This window comes from Belonocnema kinseyi, chromosome 3 (assembly GCF_010883055.1).
Source record: "Belonocnema kinseyi isolate 2016_QV_RU_SX_M_011 chromosome 3, B_treatae_v1, whole genome shotgun sequence".
Taxonomy (NCBI): domain Eukaryota; kingdom Metazoa; phylum Arthropoda; class Insecta; order Hymenoptera; family Cynipidae; genus Belonocnema; species Belonocnema kinseyi.
This window is the reverse complement of record NC_046659.1, coordinates 149407435-149428558: the sequence shown is the minus strand read 5'-3', so window position 1 is coordinate 149428558 and position 21124 is coordinate 149407435. Positions and strand designations below refer to the sequence as shown.

At 21.8% G+C, this 21124-nt stretch overlaps 1 protein-coding gene across 1 annotated transcript in view; it reads left to right on the top strand.

Moving 5' to 3' along the window:
• The window catches only part of LOC117170060, a 96331-nt gene that overhangs the window by 38201 nt on the left and 37006 nt on the right, over positions 1-21124 (top strand). The window contains exons 4-5 of the mRNA XM_033356581.1: positions 11813-12072; positions 20736-21006. Of these exons, the coding sequence (XP_033212472.1) occupies positions 11813-12072; positions 20736-21006 (531 nt within the window). The remainder of the gene's footprint in view (positions 1-11812; positions 12073-20735; positions 21007-21124) is intronic.

Genomic DNA, 21124 nt, shown 5'->3' with positions numbered 1-21124 from the left:
TTTTAAGAACCGTTTTTCATTGAAAAAAGTTGTTCAGTTAATAAACATAATTAATTGAATTGGATACAAGAAATTATTGTTAATTAAGAGATAAATATTTCCCATTAAAACAAAATATTAGGGCTGAACTTGACGTTGATAATTAATATTTTTCATTTTACATATGAATAGTACCATTTTTACCTATTTAGATATTTACTAAAAAAAAAAACATTAACATAGAATAAAAAGGAATTAAATAATAAAATTTCCACTTAAAAGTGCAAGTTACATTTGTAATTGAAGAGTGCCAGGAAATTTTTTCCAGGATTTTATTAGACACCCTAAAGTAGGTAAAATATCCAATCGGTTTAATTGAAAATAAAAATATTTATTACTACGTAACATTAAATATTTATTATTTATGAAGGGACAGGGTTTTAGAGGGGTTTTTAGTTTCATTTTGCACGAAGGGGCATACAATGTTTAAAAATGAAAATGCATAAAATGTTACATTTTTTAATAAATATTTATGGTTCTGTGCAAACATGCAGAAGAGATAAAAATTTTATATTCAGGTTGACCACTGGACCGAAAACTGGGAAATGACTGGAAATTTTTTGAGATCAGGAAAAATCTGGAAATGACAGTGAATTTATTTTTTAACAGGAATTTTACAAATTTTTAGAACTACCATTTTTTACTTTTCAATTATGAAATCATTGAGTTCACAATACGCAATTCTCAAACTTGTTACTTTAAAAATATTCAATTTCAGGTCTTCATTTTAAAACGTACATTTTAAATTTGTCGAATTTTAAAATGCAGTTTTGAAAACTTGAACAATTAAAAATTTAAAAACGTTTGAATTTGACAGTTTTTAATTAGAAACGTTTCAGGTTGATTAACTCTAAACATAAATTACAAACCGATTTTAAATCTGTTTAAAATTAAGCAATTTAGAGATATTAACGTTGAAAATCGAATTATTTTAATTCGAAAGCCTTATTTGTTAAAAAAATTTAAACGATCGATTAAAACATTATAAATACTTAATTAAACGCTTCAATTTTAAATCCTTTGCAAATATCGTTTCGGTCTAAAGTATTTCATTTAAAGTGACCAATAATAAATTAAATATTTTAAACTAAACAATTTTAAACTGAATTAAAAATTTTTTTTAACAATTCATTAGCGACGGTTTCGAATTTTTATGTATAATTAACAATTGAACAATTATTTATTTGACCCGAATTAAAATTAAAATAGTTCAATTTGAAAGCATGTATGCATAAAAAATGGTTCAATTTTACAATTCTCGTTTTTAAGTATAAGGAAATTTTGATTTTCAATTTTTTCGGAATTGGAAAAGGCTCTTTTTTTGTTGTTATACTTTTTATTGAGTTGGAAGGGATGAAATTATGGTTATTTTTCTGAATTAGAAGAGGCCATTCTTTCTCTTTAAATTTTAAATTGACTTTAAGGTAAGGATTTTTTATCTTAATTTTTTTTTCCTGAAATTGGAGAGGAATTTTTTTTATTTTTATCATTTTTATTGAGTTTGAAGGAAGGAAATTTTGATTTTCAAGTTATTCTGAATTCGAAGTGGCCCTTTTTTGTTTTTGTCATTTTTATTAATTTGAAAGGGAATTAATTTTGGTTATTTTTTTCTTAATTGGAATTTTATGGAGTTTAAGGGAAATTTTTTCATTTTTTGTTCTAAATTGTCAGAGGGAAATTCTTTATTTTTAACATTTTTATTGAGTTGGATGGGAGGACATTTTTGTTTTCAGTTTCTTCTGAATTGAATTAGCAGAGTGTCATTTTATATTTTTAAGCTTTTTATTGAGTTGGAAGGGACAACATTTTTGAAAAAAATAGCGTTTTAAAACTGTAATTGTATTTGAAAGTTTATTATTTATTATTTTATTATTTATATTATTATTTATATAATATTTTAATATTTATTTATCGAAATTTAATTAATTTGAAATTGACTTGGTAGTATAAAAATACAAATATTTCCTTTATATTCTTTCTGCTATATCTAGAATTGTAAAGATGCTCAACGAGAAATGGAGAATAGCTTTGAAAAGTTTTCCGATTCGGTCGAGCGCAAACTTATCATAAAGTAACGAAATGGTGCTCGAGCCAAATCTTATCCAATCGTTTTATATGTCCATTTCGAAGCAGCTAATGCTCGAGGAAAATAGTATGATTTCTTTATTTTTTGGATTTTCTGCTGCTATTTTTCATCTTAAGAGACTTGTAAACAAAATAAATACGGATTTTACACTCTTTTTCATATTTTCCTTAATTCTTTTTTTGTCGAAAAGTCTAATATTATATTTTTGGTTCAGAATTCATCTCGTTTGGTTAATCATGCTACTATTTAGCTGAAGATTTTACTACTATTTGGTTGAAAAATCATTTTTTTATAGTCGAAAATTCAAACATGAAATTCTTCATCAAGAATTTTTTTTTTTCATCTTATTAATTTTTTTACTGAAAATTTAACTATTCCATTTTTTATTGTAAATTGATCTTAATTAGTTGAATAATTAACTAATAAAAATCGTATTTTGTTTGAAATTGATTTGAAAATTCGTGTATTTTGTTAAAAATTCGTCCTGTTGGTAGAAAATAAATTTTCTTGGTTAACAGTTTAAATAATTTGTTAATAATCAATTTTTTTAATTGAAAATTCAACTATTCCATTTTTGGTTGAAAATTGATTTTTTCTTTTTTTTTTAAATTCGTATTTTTGGTACAAAATTAAGGTTCTTGATTGAAAAATCAACTATTTTGTTAAAAATAATTTGTTTGAACTGAAAATTTTATTATAAGATTTTTTGTTGAAAATTTGTCCTTTGGGTAGAAAATAAATTTTCTTGGTTGAAAATTTAAATATTTTGTTGATAATAAATTTCGTTGAACTAAAAATTTAACTTTCATCCTTTGTTCAAAATTTTTCATTTTTAAATAAAAATTTAAATATTTATTTAAAAGTGATCTTTTTTACTGAAAATTTATATTTTTGGGTTTAAAATTCAACTGTTTTTTTCTTCAAAATTTGTCTCTTTGGGTGTAAAATTCTATTATTTTCTTAGTTAAAACTCAATCGGTCGGTTAAAAATTACATTTTTAGTTGAAAATTTAACAATTTGATTAGAATTTTGTTTCTTTCGTTGAAACTTTTTTTTTTTTTTTTGAAGTGATATTTTTTTTTCTAACGGACATTTTAACGATTCTTTCTGTTGAAAATGTGTCTTTTTGGTGAAAATTCATCTTTTCGTTTAAAAATTCATTTTATGGTTGACAATTTAACTAAAACTCTTTTTTTTTTAAGTGAAAATTAATTTTTTTTATCTGAAAAAGTAACTTTTATTTTTGCTTGAAAATTAAACTTTTTTTTTCATATTTTTGGGTTAAAAACTCAAATTTTTCTTGAATATTCGTTTCTTGGGTTGCAAAGTCAACTCCTCTTTCGTTGAATATTCCTCTTTTTAGTTTGAAAATTAGTCTGTTTTGTTTAAGAATTTAACGAATTTGTTAAAAATTGGTATATTTAAATGTAATTCAACTGTTTTTTTATTGCTTTTTAAAATTTTTTTTATCCTTTTTGGTTAAATTTAACTGCTTGATGGAATTTTTTTATTGAACAATCATTGTTTCAGTTGCAAATTAAAATATTTCGTGAAAAACGTAATTATTTGGTTAAACATTCAACTATTTTGTTAAAAAGTCTTTTGTTTTTGTCGAAAATTTAAAAGTTTTGTTGAACATTCGTCTTTTTTTATGGAAAATCAAACCTTCTCAAAAATTTGTCTTTTTGCTTGAGAATTTAACTATTTGATTGAAAATGTAACTATTTGGTTAAAAATTAATTTTGTTTGGTGCAGTATTAAACTATTTGGTTGAAAATTCATCTTTTCGGCTTTAAAATTAAACGTTTTGGTTAAAAATGCAACTGTTTTTTATTTAAAATACACATCTTTTTTGAGAAAAGTATCATCTGTTAAATTTTTCGTTGAAAATTCTTTTTTTTTCGTTAAATGCAATTGTTTATTATTTAAAATCCAAATCTTTTTCTGATGAAAAATTCAACTACTTGGTAACTATTTCGTTGAAAATTCGTTGTTGTGGCTATAAAATTTAATAAACTGGAAAATATAGCATCCTTTTAAAATTTATTAACCCGAGTTTTCTGAAAGTTCTCCAGTTTTAATTAAAAGCTAATGTTTAGCTTGCATAAATTAAAAAAAAAATCCTTGTAGTTTTTAAGAAAGTGAGTCTTTTCTCTTGAAAAAAAAAATAAATAAAAATATTTTTGCCTGGACATGCGTCCATCGTTTCTTGAATGTATCTTTTTCCTGGAAGGCGAGACGCGCGGGCTTAGTTGGATACAGAAAGGGGAAAGAGAGATGAATAGAGATGGAATGAGTGAGAGAGAAGAGGGGATGAATCCTGGAGAAGAGGACGTTCAATCAATAAAATAACGCGCGGAAACGTTTTCAGCTCATGAAAATTGCCGCATAATTTCCGTTCTCTAACAAATCTTTCTCTCCTTTCATAAAAAACTCACTTTCTCAAACATCTTATAATTCTGATAAATAAATTTGATTTTAATGTGCTAAATGAACGATCAACTTCCGTCTTTCGCCTCTGTCATCAATAGGAAAAAAAAAGTTTCCAAAAAAGCGCATTAGCGCCTTTTAAATCTCGGTGCCTTATTTCCTTCAGACCTTTTTCACGCTCATTTAAAACAGAAACTTTTCAATCACAAGTTTCGCTTCTACAAACTTTTAACAACCTTGGAAGTTCAGTATTTTCAAGAGACTCTGCGTCATCGGTAATTATCGAATTTTTCTATCTTGACTTTCTAATTCAATCTGAGAAAAATAAATCCGAGTCACCACACTATTAAAACTATTTTACCATTTTTTTTTAGCGATGACACTATTTTTTTGCTATTTTGAAAAAATTAGACTTGAGACACTTTTCTTAAAATTGACGACTGATGGCATTTTCTATAATTTTGATTTAAGAAATATTTTTAACTTGTTCGCTAATTGGCTAAAATAATATTTCATTGCTCAACTTTCAACGAAGAAAGATGAATTGTCAACAATAAATTTAATAGTTGATATTTTAACGGAGGAAAGATTTTCATTTTAAATAAAAAATAGTTGACTTGAACCAAAAAGGACGCATTTCCAAAATAATACTTAAATCCTTAACTAAAGCAGATTTATTTTCAATCAATCAGTTGTATTTTTAACCAAAAATATCATTTTTCTGCAAAACAGTTGAATTTTCAACTAAATTGTTAAATTTTTAAACAAAAAGAAGAATTTTTAACACAGAATATTCATTTTCAACGAAAAATATAAATTATTTATAAAAAAAATGTAATAGTTTTCTTATCAAAGATTTTCATTTTAAATAAAAAATGGTTGAATTGGGCCAAAAGGAAAAAATCTTCTTAACTAAATAATCGCATTTTGAACAAAATACATACATTTTTAAGCAAATAGTTGAATTTCGAACAAAGATTAATTTTCTGAAAAAAACGAATTTTCAAGAAATTACGTAATTTTTCAAGTAAATAATTTGAGCAACGGATGTGATTTTAGTCCAAATTTTATTTGATTAATTTTTAGTTTATATTTTGTTCGTTTCTAAAATTTTTTAACTAGATATTTATATTTTTAAAGTAAAAATCATCAATTTTGAGTATAAAAAAAACGAATTTTCTATAAAAAAATTTAATGTTCAACTCGAGAATATGAAGTTCCAACCAAAAAGTTTTTTTTTTAATACAATTCAATTACATTTTTAACTTATTAATCCCTTTTATTTTTGGTTAAAAATACAGTTATTTAAATTTTTTTTTTGTTGGCTAAAATTAATTCTTGTGTATGAAAATTTGTCTTTTTTTAGTTAAGAGTTCAATTATTTCATTGAAAATTAATTTCTTGGGATTAAAATTGAACTATTATGTTGAAAATTAGTCAGTTACAAAAATTAGTGTTACAAAACCAGCAACAACAAAAAAAGATTTTTTAAACAAAATAGTTATATTTTTAATTAAAGAAATAAACTTTTAATTATAATAATGAATCTTCGTTAAAAAATGTAGTTTCAGCCAAATAGTTGAATTTTCAACCAAAAAAGATAAATTTTCAGTTAGAAATATTAATTTAAAAAAAAGCTATTTTCCAACAAAATAGTTCAATTTTCAAAAAAATAGCTGACTTCTCAGCAAAAATATTTTTAACCAAAGAAATGAACTTTTAAGCAAGCAGCTCAACTTTCAACCAATGAGTGAAATTTTTAGCCAAGAAAGATGCATTTTTGACGAAACCAAAAAAGATTTTAAATAAAAATAAAAAACACAGTTGGAATTTACCAACAGAAGCGAATTTTCAAAAAAATACCTAATTCCTCAACTAAAACAGAATAATTTTTAACCAAACAGTGAAAATTTTAACCGTAAAAATTGTTCTTTTTTTTTTAAACAAACGAATTTTCAATATTATACATAAATTTTCAAAGAAATTGTTGAATTTTATACAAAATTGTTTTATTTACGAGCCTAAAATACGAATTTTCTACACAAGAGTAAAATTCTTAACCAATGAGTTAAATTTTCAACTAAAAAGAACAACAGTTAATTAATTAAATTCAAATAAAATTAATTAATTAAATTTAATTAAAATTAATGAATTTGATTGGTAATGCAAATTTGATGTGATTAATAAATTTAGGATTATATTTTTTTAGTTTCTAAACATTTGTACTGAATAATTGAATTTTGTAATTAAAAAAGTTCAGTTTTGATTTAAAAAATGGAGTAGTTAAATTTTTATTGAGGAGAATTAGTTTTCAATAAAAAAAAAGGAATTTTCTACATAACAGTTAAATTTTTAACCCGAGAACCAATTAAATAAATTTTCATCTAATAAGATTAATTTTCTACCCAAATATACGAATTTTCAACTTATAAAGGAAACAATATCCACAAACAATGGAGTAGGTACATTTTTAGACAAAAATTTAATTTTTAACCCAAATGAATTTCCTACAAAATAATTAAATTTTCAAATAAATAGTTTAATTTTCAGTCAAAAAGATTAATTTTTAACACAATATGCAAAGGTGATATTTCAACAAAAATAAATTTTAATTAAAAATATAAACGCAGTTGCATTTTACCAATAAAAACGAATTTTCTATAAAATTCTGAAATCTTTCACTAAAACAGATTCATTTTTAACCAAACAGTTGCATTTTTTATCGGAAAAATAAATTTTCTACATTGAAAAAAAATAATTTCTATACCAGCTTGTCTTGGTATTATTTAAATTATGGCTACATTTTTTTTTATTACTATTACACATCAATATCGTATCAGCTATAGAATGGTTGCCCGGAAAACCGGGAAAATGTGTTTTTCACAATTTAGTTAAATTCAAATTAATTTAAAAAAAAAGTAATTTAAAAATTGTGTTTTCATCTCTTTTGGACATTTTTCAAAAATCGTGAAAAAAACTACAGATTTTTGTATACTAAAATATTAAAATATTAAAATATAAAATATATATAAATATTAAAATTCTACAATGAAATACAACAATATGCAAAGAATAAAAAAGTCGTCCAAAGGATAGGCAAAAGTTCTAAATTCATTAAATTGTTGTGTTTGCAATTTATTGTCTTTATTCGCATTTTCCTGTAAAAATGTTTGAATTTTTTGTACTTAGTTTAAAAAAATTGATTTTCGTGAAGTTTTGGATAAAAAACTACCGGGCAATTTTGGTAAAATTTCTCAGAACTTTTCTTTTCTTTGATCATAACAAAATTTGACATTTTGGCTTTTTGGATAAATAGAAAAAGAATCACCCTAAATTTCGTAGGACAAGTAATTATTAGAGAGAACAAATTTTAATAATTCCCAAACAAATTAATTTTTTATAACTCGTTTTTTTAATTATACCAAAACCCTAAAAAATAAAACTTTATTAAATATACAAGCGAAAATTTTCAATAAAAATGCAAGATAGAGATAAGTGCTTACGATATTTTTTGATGAACGTTTTGAAGTACCTCGTCTCAATGAATTTCAAGATTAATATTTCCTGTTTAACATATTTGGTAATTGTTTGAATAATTTTTTTCTTGTAACTCATACAAAGTTATTTTTTCTTGGAGTTAATGACACAATTATCGAATGTTATAATATTTTTTATTCAGTATATTTGGCAATTACTCAAACAATCTTCATTTGTTTAAAGAATTTTTTTATCCTGTAAATTTTAAAAAGTTATTTCCTGGCATTAGTGTCGCAGATAATTAATTTAGGAGTGAAATTTCTTTTAAAAGACAGTTTGCAATTATTTAAACAATTCATATCTTTTGCTCTTTTCCATAGAAAATATGGAGAAAATTCTAGTTTGAAAATGTGATTATTGTTTATAAAATGCAAAAGATTAAAAAAAAAACTATAGTTTACAGAAAATACTAACTTATCAAGGTTTACAGGGTAAAACATTTTTTAAACAATTGAAACTTGTTAACATAATTATCAAATATTTTAAGCAAGAAATATTATCTTTGAAATTCGTCAACTGTATTATTTATACCGAAAAAAGTAACTTTTGATGATTTAAAGGCGAAAAAATATAGCCTAAACAAATAATTGTTTAAAAAGTAACAAACCTAGATCGAAAAAGGGTTTATTGCGTATAAAATTAAAAAAAAAATCGAATACGTATTATTGCAAAAGGATTTTTTCAAAATATCATTAATTTGGAAAAAAAATCATTTTAAATTTTGGATACAATTCAGTTACATTTTTAACGTAGTAATACGTTTTTTTCCTTGGTTAAAAATTGAGCTATTTAAACAATTTTTGTTTATTCTTATAATTAATTCTTTTGGTTGAAAATTTATTTTTTGTAGTTAAAAGTTTAATTATTTTATTGAAAATTAATTTCTTGGGTTTAAAATTTCACTATTATGTTGAAAATTAGTTTTACTAACTGAAAATGTAACTTCCATTTTTGGTTGAAAATCCTCTTCTTTTTTTTTTTTTTTTGGTTCAAACTAAATTTTTTTTTAATCTTTTGTTTGAAAGTTTATCTTTTTTAACTGAAAATTCAACTATGATATTGAAAATTATTTCTTTAGCTGAAAATTGAACTATTCTGTTCAAAAATTTTGTTTTCGTTAGAAATTAATCTTTTGAAATGAAAATGTAACTTCCATTTTTTTTTTTTTTTGATAATTCATATTTCTTAGTTTAAAATTCAAGTATTTTATTGAAAATTAATACATTTTTTTTAATATAAACTGTTTTTCGACAAGAAGATTAATATTCGACAAAAAAGACAGTTAAAAAAAATTAATGTTAAAAACCAATAAAAAAAAAGATAATTTTTCAACAAAATATTTACATTTTTAACCAAAGAAATAAAATTTCAATTATAATAATGAATCTTTATTGAAAAATGAACTTTCAACCAAATAGTTGAATTTTAAACCAAAAAAAGATCATTTTTCAACAATAAATGTAATTTAAATTTTCAGTTAGAAATGTTAATTAACAAAAAGGTATTTTCCAAGAAAATAGTTCAATTTTAAACAGATAAATAATTTTTTAATTATAATGTTAAATCGTCATAAAAAAATGAATAAATAAAAATTATTTGGTTAAAAATTTATTTTCAAATGAAAATGCATCATTATAATTAAAAAATCATTTCTTTAGTTGAAAATTTAACTATTTTGTTGATTTTTTTATTAGAATTAATTTTATTTTATTGAAAATAAATTTCTTTCGCTAACGATTAACGATTATGTTGAAACATTATTTTTTAAAATTATTTTTTCGAACTAAAAATGTAACTCCCACTTTTTATTGAAAATTTATCTTTTTTAGTTGAAACTCCAACTATTTGGTTCAAAATTTATTTATTTTTATTTTCTCTTGCTGAAAAATTAATCTTTTTTGTTCACAATTTATTTACTTGGTTGAAAATTATTGTTTGTTTTTAATTAATTTTTTTTTCTTTTGAAAATTTTTTACTGAAAAATGATCTTTTATAGTTGAAAGTTCAAGTATTTTATTAAAAATGAATTTCTTTTTGATTAAAAAAGTAATTATTTTGTTGAAAAATAATTTTGTTGTTAAAAAATAATTTTTCGCACTGAAACGGTAACTTCCATTTTTTGTTGACCATGTATCTTTTTAAATTGAAAATTGGACTCATTGGTTCACATTTCCTTTTAAAATTAAAATTCATCATTGTAATTAAAAATTCATGGCTTTGGTTAAAACTTTAACTATTTTGTTGAAAATTCCTTTTTTTTTGGTTGTTAGAATAAAATTTTTTTTTAATTTTGTGTTTGAAAGTTTATTTTTTTCAGCTAAACGTTCAAGTATTTTATTGAAAATTAATTTTGTCGGTTAAAAATTTAACTATTTTGTTGAAAAATAATTTTTTATTTCTTAGAAATGAATTTTTTAAACTGAAATGTAACTTTTTTTAAAATTTGTTTTGTTTAGTTGAAAATCCATCTATGTGGTTTAAACTAAATTTTTCAATCATAATTGAAAATTAATTTTCGTAATTGAAATTTTCTGTTTAAAAATTGATCTTTTTTATTTGAAAATTCATTTCTTCGGTTTAAAATTGAACTATTTTGTTGATTTTTTTTGGTTGTTAGAATGAATTTTTTTAATATCTTTTTAATCTAAAAATTCAAGTATTTTAGTGAAAATAAATTTCTCTGCTTAAAGATTGACCGATTATGTTGAAACATTTTTTTAAAATTATTTTTTCGATCTGAAAATGTAACTTCTTTTTTGTGTTGAAAATTTATCCTTTTTGTTGAAAATTCAGTTATTTGGTTCAAACTTTATTTTTAAATCATTATAATTAAAAATTAATTTTCGTAACTGAAATTTTTTGTTTTAAAATGTATCTGTTTTAGTTGAAAATTCATTTATCAGGTTTAAAATTGAACTGCTTTCTTTTAATGTTTTATTTTAATGAAAATCAATTTCTCCAACTGAAAGTTTAACTGTTCTGTTTTTCGCTGATTTTTTTTTTTTACTTTTTTAGTTGAAAATTAGTCTTTTGTTGTAGAATATTAATCTCTTGCTGAAAAATTAATCTTTTTTGTTCACAATTTATTTAGTTGGTTGAAAATTAGTTTTTGATGGTTAAAAATTAATTTGTTGAATTTTAAATATAATTATTTCTTTTTAAGTTTGAAATTCATGTATTTTGTTGAAAATTCGCCTTTTTTGGTAGAGAATTAATCTTCTTGATTGAAAGTTGATTTTTTTCTTGTTAAAGGTTCCTTATTTCAGTTAAAAATTAGTTTCTTTGATTAAAAATTGAACTGTTTTGTTTAAAAAGAAAAATGTACAACAATCAGGAAAAATGAAAAATTGATCCGCGAAAAGTCAGAATTTTTTTCTTCTTTGAAACTGGTATTTTGTAGCAACCCTATTTTATAAATAACGTCTCTTAAAATAAATTGAGAACGAACATACTGAGTCAAAGTAAGCAGAGAGACCAGTGAATTCATAGAGGAAAAAATTAGTCATTATAATAATAATCGATTGGCCATAAAAACTATGAAAGTAAAAAGGTAAAAAAAAAAGTGAATGATGCTTTTTGTTCTGATTGCGTCAGTGTTGGGTGTTTGGGAGCCTCCGGGAAAATTGTCCGGAATAGGTGAAGAAAAGTTGAGTGGTGTTCCGATTCCGATGCGTGAAATAGTAAAATAAAATAGTTTCGAATTTCTGTTCTGTACGCAGAAGCAAGTTGTTCAGCGCCTGCGCAAAGAGGTTGAGACTCTGAAGGCGGAGAATGCGAGCGAGGCGAAAGTTTCGGTGGCATCGCTCCTGGGACTTAATAACAATAATCATATCACAAACAACTATGAAGTCAAGAGAGAACATTCGGACTCGAAGGAGCTCCAGACTGTCAATGGTCTGGACACGAGACTCAAGAAGGACGACTACGAGGATGAGATTAGGAACGATGTTGTCTCACCTCCAGATAATGATTGCTCTAAGTAATTTACAATTTATTTATCCTTCTATTGAAGATTATTGTCTACTAACAATTTCAGATGACTGTAGATGACTTCAAAGATTTCAGAAAGATTCCAAGCATTTCAAAACATTTAAAAACTTGTCAGAAGATTGCAAAAAACTTCTGAAACGTTTTAGATTTTGAAGCAATTTTTTTAAAGATTTAATTGATTTTTCTAATTTCAAAAGATGTCAAATTTTTGATAATATTTCAGCAAGGGCTTAAAGATTTCCATGATTTCACAAATATTTCACCAATTTAAAAAGAAAGATTTCATAAGACTTCAAATATTTCACAAAGATTTCAAAGAAAGGAATAACAAATACATAACAATGATTTAAAAATATTTTCAAGGATTTTAAAATGCTTAAAAAATTTCAAAATATTTCAGTACGATTCGAAAGATTTCAAAAAAGTGTACAAAGATTTATTTAAAATTATTTCATAAATTTTTAAAGATTTTAAAGATATATAAAATAGTTCAAAGATTAAAAATATGCAAAAGATTTTAAAAATATTTCAAAAATTTTCAAATATTTTAAAAGGTTTTAAAAGTGAAACAAAAAATGTTTCAAAAGATGACAGAATATTTTTTAGCTTTTAGAAAGATTCCAAAAAATTTAATTTCAAAGCTTTTATTAGATTTGAAAGATTTCTGAAAGATTTCACAAAAATTTTATAAAATTAAAAATATTTTTCAAAAACTTCAAAGAAATTCACAAAAAATTTCATAACATGTCAAAGGTTTAAAAAGATTCCGCAAATATTTGAGAAATATTTCAGAACATTTAAAAATATTTCAAAGTTTTTAAAATGCTTAAAAAATGTCAAAAGATTTCAAAAAATTGTACAAAGATTTATTTTAAATTATTAGATAAATTTTTAAAGATTTTAAAGACATATAAAATAGTTCAAGGATTTAAAATATTTAAGAAAATTCAAAGGGTTTTCAGAAATATTTTTAAAATTTAAAAGAATTCACAAAAATTTCAAAAGATTTCAAAGGTTTCAAAATATTTCACAAAAATTTCAAAGATTCCAAAGGTTTCAGAATATTTCAAAGAATTTCGCAAAAAATTCAAAGATTTAAAAAATGTTTCAAAAGATGACAGAATATTTTTGAGCTTCTAGAAAGAATTATAAATAAATTAATTTTTAAGCTTTTATTAGATTTTAAAAAATTCAGAAAGATTTCAAATATTTGACAACAATTTTATAAAATTTAAAATATTTCGGAAATATTACAAAAAATTCAAAGAAGTTCACAAAAAATTGCAAAACTTGTCAAAGGTTTAAAAAGATTTCGCAAATATTTGAGAAATATTTTTAGGATTTTGAATAAAGTAACAAATATTTCAAAAAATTTTGAAATATTTCAAGGGTTTTAAAATGCTTAAATAATTTCAAAAGATTTCGAAAAAATTGTACAAAGATTTATTTTAAATTATTTCATAAATTTTAAAGGATTTTAAAAGATACATAAAATATTTCAAAAATTTTAAATATATAAAAGGTTTCGAAATATTTTAAAAAGTTTTGAAGATTTGGTAAAAGGTTCAAAGATTCCAAAAGGCTTCGAAGTTTTCAATAGATTTCCAAAGATTTCAGTAGATTTTAAAGATAACAAAGATTTCAAAATATTTAAGAAGATTTAAAATTTTTTAGTAATATTTTTAAAATTTCAAGGAATTCAAAAAAATTTCAAAGGTTTCAAAATATTACACAAAATTTTTCAACAGATGGCAGAATATTTTTGAGCTTTTAGAAAGATTTTCAAAAAAATTTTATATACAAAGCTTTTATTAGGTTTTAAAGATTTCAAAAGATTTAACAGATTTCACAAACCTTTGAGGAAATTAAAAATATTTCGAAAATATTTTTAAAAATTCGAAATAATTCACAAAAAATGTCACAATATGTCGAAGGTTTAAAAAGATTTCGCAAATATTTGAGAAATATTTTAAAGATTTTGAAGAAACTAAGAAATATTTCAAAAGATTTCAGAGGATTTTTCAGATTTTAGAAAGATTCTAAAATATTTTAAAGACTTCAAAGCTTTTAGTAGATTTTAAAGATTTTAAAGATTTCAGAAAATTTAAAATATTTCGAAAATATTTTTAAAAATTTCAAATAAATTCACAATAAATTTTAAAAGATGTCAAGGGTTTCCAAATATTTCAGTAGATTTTAAAGATAACGAAGATTTCAAAACATTTAAGAAGATTTTTGAGAGTTTTCAGAAATATTTTTAAAATTTCAAAGAATTCACAAAAATTTCCAAAATGTTTCAAAAGATGTCGGATTATTTTTGAGCTTTTAGCAAAGTTAAAAAAAAGAATTTAATTTCAAAGCTTTTACTACATTTTAAAGATTTCAAATATTTCGCAAACATTTGAGAAAATGTAGAATATTTCGGAAATATTAAAAAAAAAACTTAAAGAAAATTTACAAAAAATTTCAAAACATGTTAAAGGTTTAAAAAGATTTCGCAAATATTTAAGAAGATTAAAAATATTTCGAAATTTTGTAAAAAAATGTCAAAGAAATTCACAAAAAATTTCAAAAGATGCTTGAAAGGTTTCAAAATATTTCGAAAGATTTAGCAAAGATTTTAGACAGATTAAAAATATTTACAAAATTTTGGAAGATTTCAAAAGATTTCAGAGGATTTCAATAATTTCACAAAAATAATTTTTAAAATACATTTTTAAAAATTACAAAATATTTGAAGCAAACAAACATTTCAGATTCCAAGGGATTTTCAAGAACTTTAACAAATTTCAAGGGATTTCAAAAGATTTGAAACAATTCGAAATATTTTAAGAAATTTTAAAATATGCCGAGGAACCTGGAATTATTTCAGTTATTTGAAGGGATTTTGAAGGATTTGAAGAATTGAAAGAATTTTAAATATTTTAGGGAACAATAATTTTAAGGGATTTTAAAGCATTTGAAATATTTAAGGGTGTTTTTAGAGACGACTGAAAAATAACCAAATATATATAAATTTAAAATTCTATTTTTGCGAACGCTTTTTGTATTTTTTTTTTCAAATTCTATGCACATTAAAAAAACGCGTCATCCAGAAATATTTTATTTAAAATTATTGTTATTTGAAATTCAATAAAATTTTCGAAAATTTAAAAATTAAAAATAATTGGAAAAAATTTCATTATTTTATTTGTAATCAATAGAATATATTTATAAAAAATTGTAATTGTTCAATTTTTTGAATTTTGCAAATCGGGAATTTTACTGAAAACAATTTTTTAATTTTTGCTAAATAATTTAAATTCTTTTGAATTTAAGTTAAATTTTTTTCAAGTCTTATGAATAGTATTCTTTTGCAATCCTGAGAATAACAAATTACATATTTATTAATATAAATTGAAAGTCCGGAAAATGACAAGGAATTTATTTTTTGACCCGGAATTTTACAAATTTTTAGAAAAAAAATCCGTCCAACTTTGATTTTAACCGTTTTTTTTTTTATAATTAGTTCAATTGTTATCTTTTTAAATTATTATATCATTTAGTTTCGAAAGCGTAATTCGAAAATCTTAGTTTAAAAATGTTTAATTTTAGGTTTTTTATTTTTAAGCATACATTTCCATTTACAGAATTTTAAAATGCAGTTTTAAAGACTTAAACAATTAAAAATTAGAAGCGTTTAAAATCGAAGATTTTCGATAAAAAGCATTTTTATTTAATCAACTCTGAATATAAAATAATAATTGACTTTTTAAAAATTTAATTGTACTTTAAGATTTAAAAAATAAATAATAACTGATTGTCAAAGACCATGAGGAATCAGTTTACAATTTTAGAATCTAAAGATTTTAATGTTAAAAATTATAAACTATTTTTAATTTAAAAATAACTTCAAAATAATATATTTATAATTAAAGGCTTTTATTAAATTTAAAATACAATTTTAGTCTAAAATATTCCATTTTTAAAGTATGCGATTTGAAATTTTTCAATTAATTTTGGCAAATTTAGATCAAAAAGTTTAGAAGCTTTTTAAGAATTTTGAAAGGATTCAGAAGAATAAAAAAGATTCCCTAGGATAATTGAAAATAATTTTTTACTTTAATAAACTAATTTTAAGATAATATTTAAAAAGATTTATAAATATTTGCAAAATTGTCCAAAGTGAAGGTGGAAGATTTGAAGAAAACTTCTTTAATTTGGCAGAATTAAGAAAGAAAAATTAGTTTCAAAAAATTTAAAACATGTAGATGTTTCGAGATTTTGAAAGAAAATTTCAAAGCATTTTAAGGATTTTCAATTTATTTAAAATAAAATTATTTTAACTTTCAATTTGAACACGGAATTTTTAATATCTTACATATTTATAGTTGGAACTGGAATTTATCCAGAATAATAATAATTCTAATTTGGAGCGGGATTTCTTCGAGAAAAAAAATAAAATTATGAATTAGAACAGAATATTTTAGAGGAAAAAAATTTATTCTAAGTTGAAACGGAGAATTTTCGAAAAGTATTAAAATTCTGGATTTGAACAAGGAATTAATTAATTTTCATTAATACAGTTGCATTTTAAAAAAGAAAATAATAATTTTCTATTAAAAAACGACTGATGTTTAACAAAACATATATATTTTTTTACCAATTGGCTCAATTTCAAACTAAAAGAATTGATTTTTTATAAAAAAGACGAATAAACAAAAATAGATGAATTTTCAACCAAATAGTTGAATTAAAAAAAAAATTGTAAACTAAAAATTGAATAGTTAAATTTCCGGTTAAAACTAAATTTTTAATAAAAAGTAATAGTTGATAATTAATCCCACAAAGAATTTGATATTAAATATAAAAAACAGTTAAATATAACAAAAAAGGAAGAATTTTTAATTATAAATTTGCGTTTTTAATTAATAAAATTGATTTTCTTAAAAAAAAAAAAAACAACGAATTGTCAAACATATACATATATATTTTATCAAATAGTTGGACTTTTAACCCAGATGATTAATTTTCTACTAAAAAGGAGGGAAAAAAAGAAGACCAAAGAAATGATAATTTTTTTATTTAAATAAATTTTGAGCTCGAAAAGGGAATTTTTTAAAATAATGAATTCTAATTCTAAGTTAAAACGGTATATTTTCGACAGAGAAAAAAATTAAAATTGTGAATTAGAACAGGGAATTTTAAAGAGAAATTTTAATTCTAATTTGAAACAAATAAATTTCGAAAAGTACTAAAATTCCGGGTTTGAAAAAGGAATTTTCAATTTTTAAGGAATTTTGAGTTAAAACTGGAATTCATCCAGGAGAATAACAATTTTTTATGAAAACTTGAATTTGAAAAAAATATATATATATATAATTTTGAATTAAAAGCAGGTATTTTCGAAAAAAAAATTAAATTATGAATTCGAACAGGGGATTTTACAAAAAATTCTAATTCTTAGTTGAAATGGAAAATGTTCGAAAAGAATTAAACTGTTTAATTTGAACAGGGATTTTTGCAAAATAATTTTTTTTCTTTGTGGAAATGAAGAATTTGGTTAAAGAATTAAAATGTTTGATTTGGACACGAAATTTTCAATTTTTAACCAATTCTGAGCTGGAATTAGAATTTATCAATTAATTTTTTTGGTGAATTTTTAACAGTTTTAATTTAAATGATACTGAGGGTCAATTGATAAAATAATGCAAGATTTTAAATATTTTAAAGTTTTTTTTTATTTCTTAGCATTTTCAATATTTAAAAAAAAATTCAAAAGAGTTTAAAGGATTAAAAATATTTTTAAGTCTTTTTTTTCAAATTTTTTAGCATTTTTAATAGTTTTAAAAAATTGCAAAAGAATTTAAAGGATTGAAAATATTTTAAAGTATTTTTTTCAAATTTTTAAATATTTTTCAGAGATTAAAAAATTTTAAAAGAATTTAAAGGATTTAAAATATTTTAAAGTATTTTTTTTCAATTTTTTTAGCATTTTTAATAGTTTTAAAAAATTGGAAAAGAATTTAAAGGATTGAAAATATTTTAAAGTATTTTTTTCTTAAAATTTTTAAACATTTTTAATAGTTTAAAAAATTTTAAAAGAATTTAAAGGATTTAAAATATTTGAAAGTATTTTTTTTCCAATTTTTTTTAGCATTTTTAATAGTTTAAAAAAAATCAAAAGAGTTTAAAGGATTAAAAAAGATTTAAAGTCTTTTTTTTTCAAATATTTTATCATTTTTAATAGTTTTAAAAATTTTAAAAGAATTTAAAGGATTTAAATTATTTTAAAGTATTTTTTTCTTCAAATTTTTAAACATTTTTAATAGTTTAAATAATTGCAAAAGAATATAAAGGATTAAAAATATTTTAAAGTATTTTTTTTTTCAAATTTCTTATCATTTTCAATAGTTTAAAAAAATTTCAAAAGAATTTAGAGGTTTCAAAACATTTTGAAGTATTTTTTCCTGCAAATTTCTTAGCATTTTCAATAATTTAAAACATTTCAAAAGAATTTAAAGGATTTAAAATATTTTAAAGTCTTTTTTTCAAATTTTTAACATTTTGAATAGTTTTAAAAATTTTCAAAAGAAGTTAAAGGATTTAAAATATTTTAAAGTCTTTTTTTCAAATTTCTTAGCATTTTCAATAATTTAAAAAAATTTCAAAAGAATTTAAAGGATTTAAAATATTTGAGGTTATTGTAAATGATTCCCAGGTGTTTTCAAGCGCTTTAAAAAAATTTAAGAAATTTCAAAAAATATCCAACGATTGGATATATTTTCGAAAATTTGAAAACATTCCCAGAAATTTTTTATTTATTTCAATAGTTTCAAGACGATATTTAAAGCCATTTTAAAGATATTTGAACCATTTTAATGGATTTCCGAAGGTTTTAATAATTTTAAACGATTTGAATATTTTAATTGATTTCAAGTATTTTTTTCGTTGAAAATAAATTTTTTAACCTGAAAATTTACCAAATTCTATTTTTGGTTAAAGTTGATTGTTTTTAGTTGAAAATTAAACCATTTGCTTGAAAATTAACTTTTTTGTCGAAAATTCATATTTTCGGTTAAAAATTCCTTTTTTCTCTGGCGATACCGCCATTTTGGTATGAAAATTAATATTTTTGATTGAAGAATAAACCATTGGGTTAAAAATTAAACAGCTTAGTTGGAAATTCGTCTTTTTTTATTGAAAATAATTTTTTTCAAAGGAAAATTTAAGCATTTCCTTTTAAATTCTTCTGAATTCTTTTAAATTCTCTTCCTTCTACGCAATTCAATTAATTTTTCTATATTTTGTAATTGTTTCCAATGAACCTGATTGCTTTTTAAATTCAGCTTGATTTTTAAATGAAATTCATCGAATTCTTCTGATACATTTAAATTTTTCCTAAATTTATTCCATATTTATTTTTATCAATCGAATTTTTTTCGAATCTTTACATTTTTCCAATTCACTTGAATTTTCTAAATTTAACTTAAATGTTTTTGTAGTCATAATAGACTTTTTGTGTTTAAAATTATTTGTTTGTTAAATTGTGATTTTTATAAATTATTATATCATTTAGTTTAGAATGCTTAATTTGAAAATCTTTCACTTCAAAAATTTTCCATTTTAGATTTTTAATTTTTAAGCATATATTTTAATAATTCATAATTCAAGGTTTTTATTCTATTTAAAATATTGTGAGTCTAAATTATTTAATTTTTATTCGATTTAATTTGAAATTTTTTAATGTAGAAAAAGAATAAGTATTTCATATTTAGAAATATTTCACAGTTTATTTAAGATGCTTAAATTGAAAACAAATATTTAAAAAAAAAATTTGAAACTTAATTCTTTTACATTGAAAGCTTTGCATTTCTTATAAGTGAAATTGTTAAATTTTTACGCATAAATAACAATTGAACACTCATTATTTGTAGAAAAAATTTAAGTAATTTTAAGTGATTCATAGAAGTTTTAAAAAGATTCAAAATTAATTAAAAACTGGAGATTATTTCAAGTAATTTAAATGAAGTGTTTTAACATTTTTTTCAAAGTGAAAAATCATTTTCAATTTTTCTAAAAATTTTAAGAAATTTTTTTTTTATTATTTTAAAGCCTTTCACGATTATTTAAAAAATTCTCAATTTTTTTATTGAAATCTGCAAAAATCGAAATTTTATTTTAAATTCGGCTGTGAGTATTTGAAATTATTTCAAGTTCTAAATTGAATAAAAATCTTTTTAAAACCTCTAAATATCTCTTGAAATTATTCTAATACTTTTACAAATAATAAGTATTCTATTATTATTTATAAATTATAATTAAAATAAATTTTTCAATTTGCAGGATTTTCTGAAAGGCAAAAATTCAATTCATTTTGAAATAAATTTTAAAGTTCTAAAAAAAAAAAATTCAAAAATTATTTTGAATTTGTAAAAATTTAAAACCACTTCTAGATAAATAAAATTTTAAAGCTTTTGAAGAATGCCTAGACTATTTAAAATAAAAATAATTTAACTTGCAATTTAAGAACTGTTGAGTTAAAAAAATTATTTTTCAATTTTTAATGTGTAGGGCTTAAAATTACTTGAAATAATATAATTTTGAAAATTCTCAATTTTCAAGTTGATTGTTTAGTTGAAAATATTTCATTGAATGAATAAAACTTTTCAGTCCGGCTCTTTCGAATTCAGTGGAATCAATTTCCTACGAGGACGACGTTGTTGAGATTTCGCAGGACGAAAATTTGAGCGAGAAGCAGGATTTGGAGGATGATGATTTCTGTGCAGTAAGTTTAGAATCTTCGAGGCAGGTTGCATTTCTGGGACATCTTGGCCTCATTACTTCCGCCCAGTCTCACGAGCTTCAAAATAGGAAGCAGGAGAGGAAGCGCAGAAGCACTGCGAATCCACAGTTTGTCTACTCCAATTGGGAACTACCGACGGTAATCATTTTTCAATCAATATTTATTTCAATCACGATTTTTCAAGTTTTTAATCGATTTCAAAAAATTCAGAAGATTTTTTAGGCTTCGCCAAAAATTCAAAAAAAAAAAAAAAAAA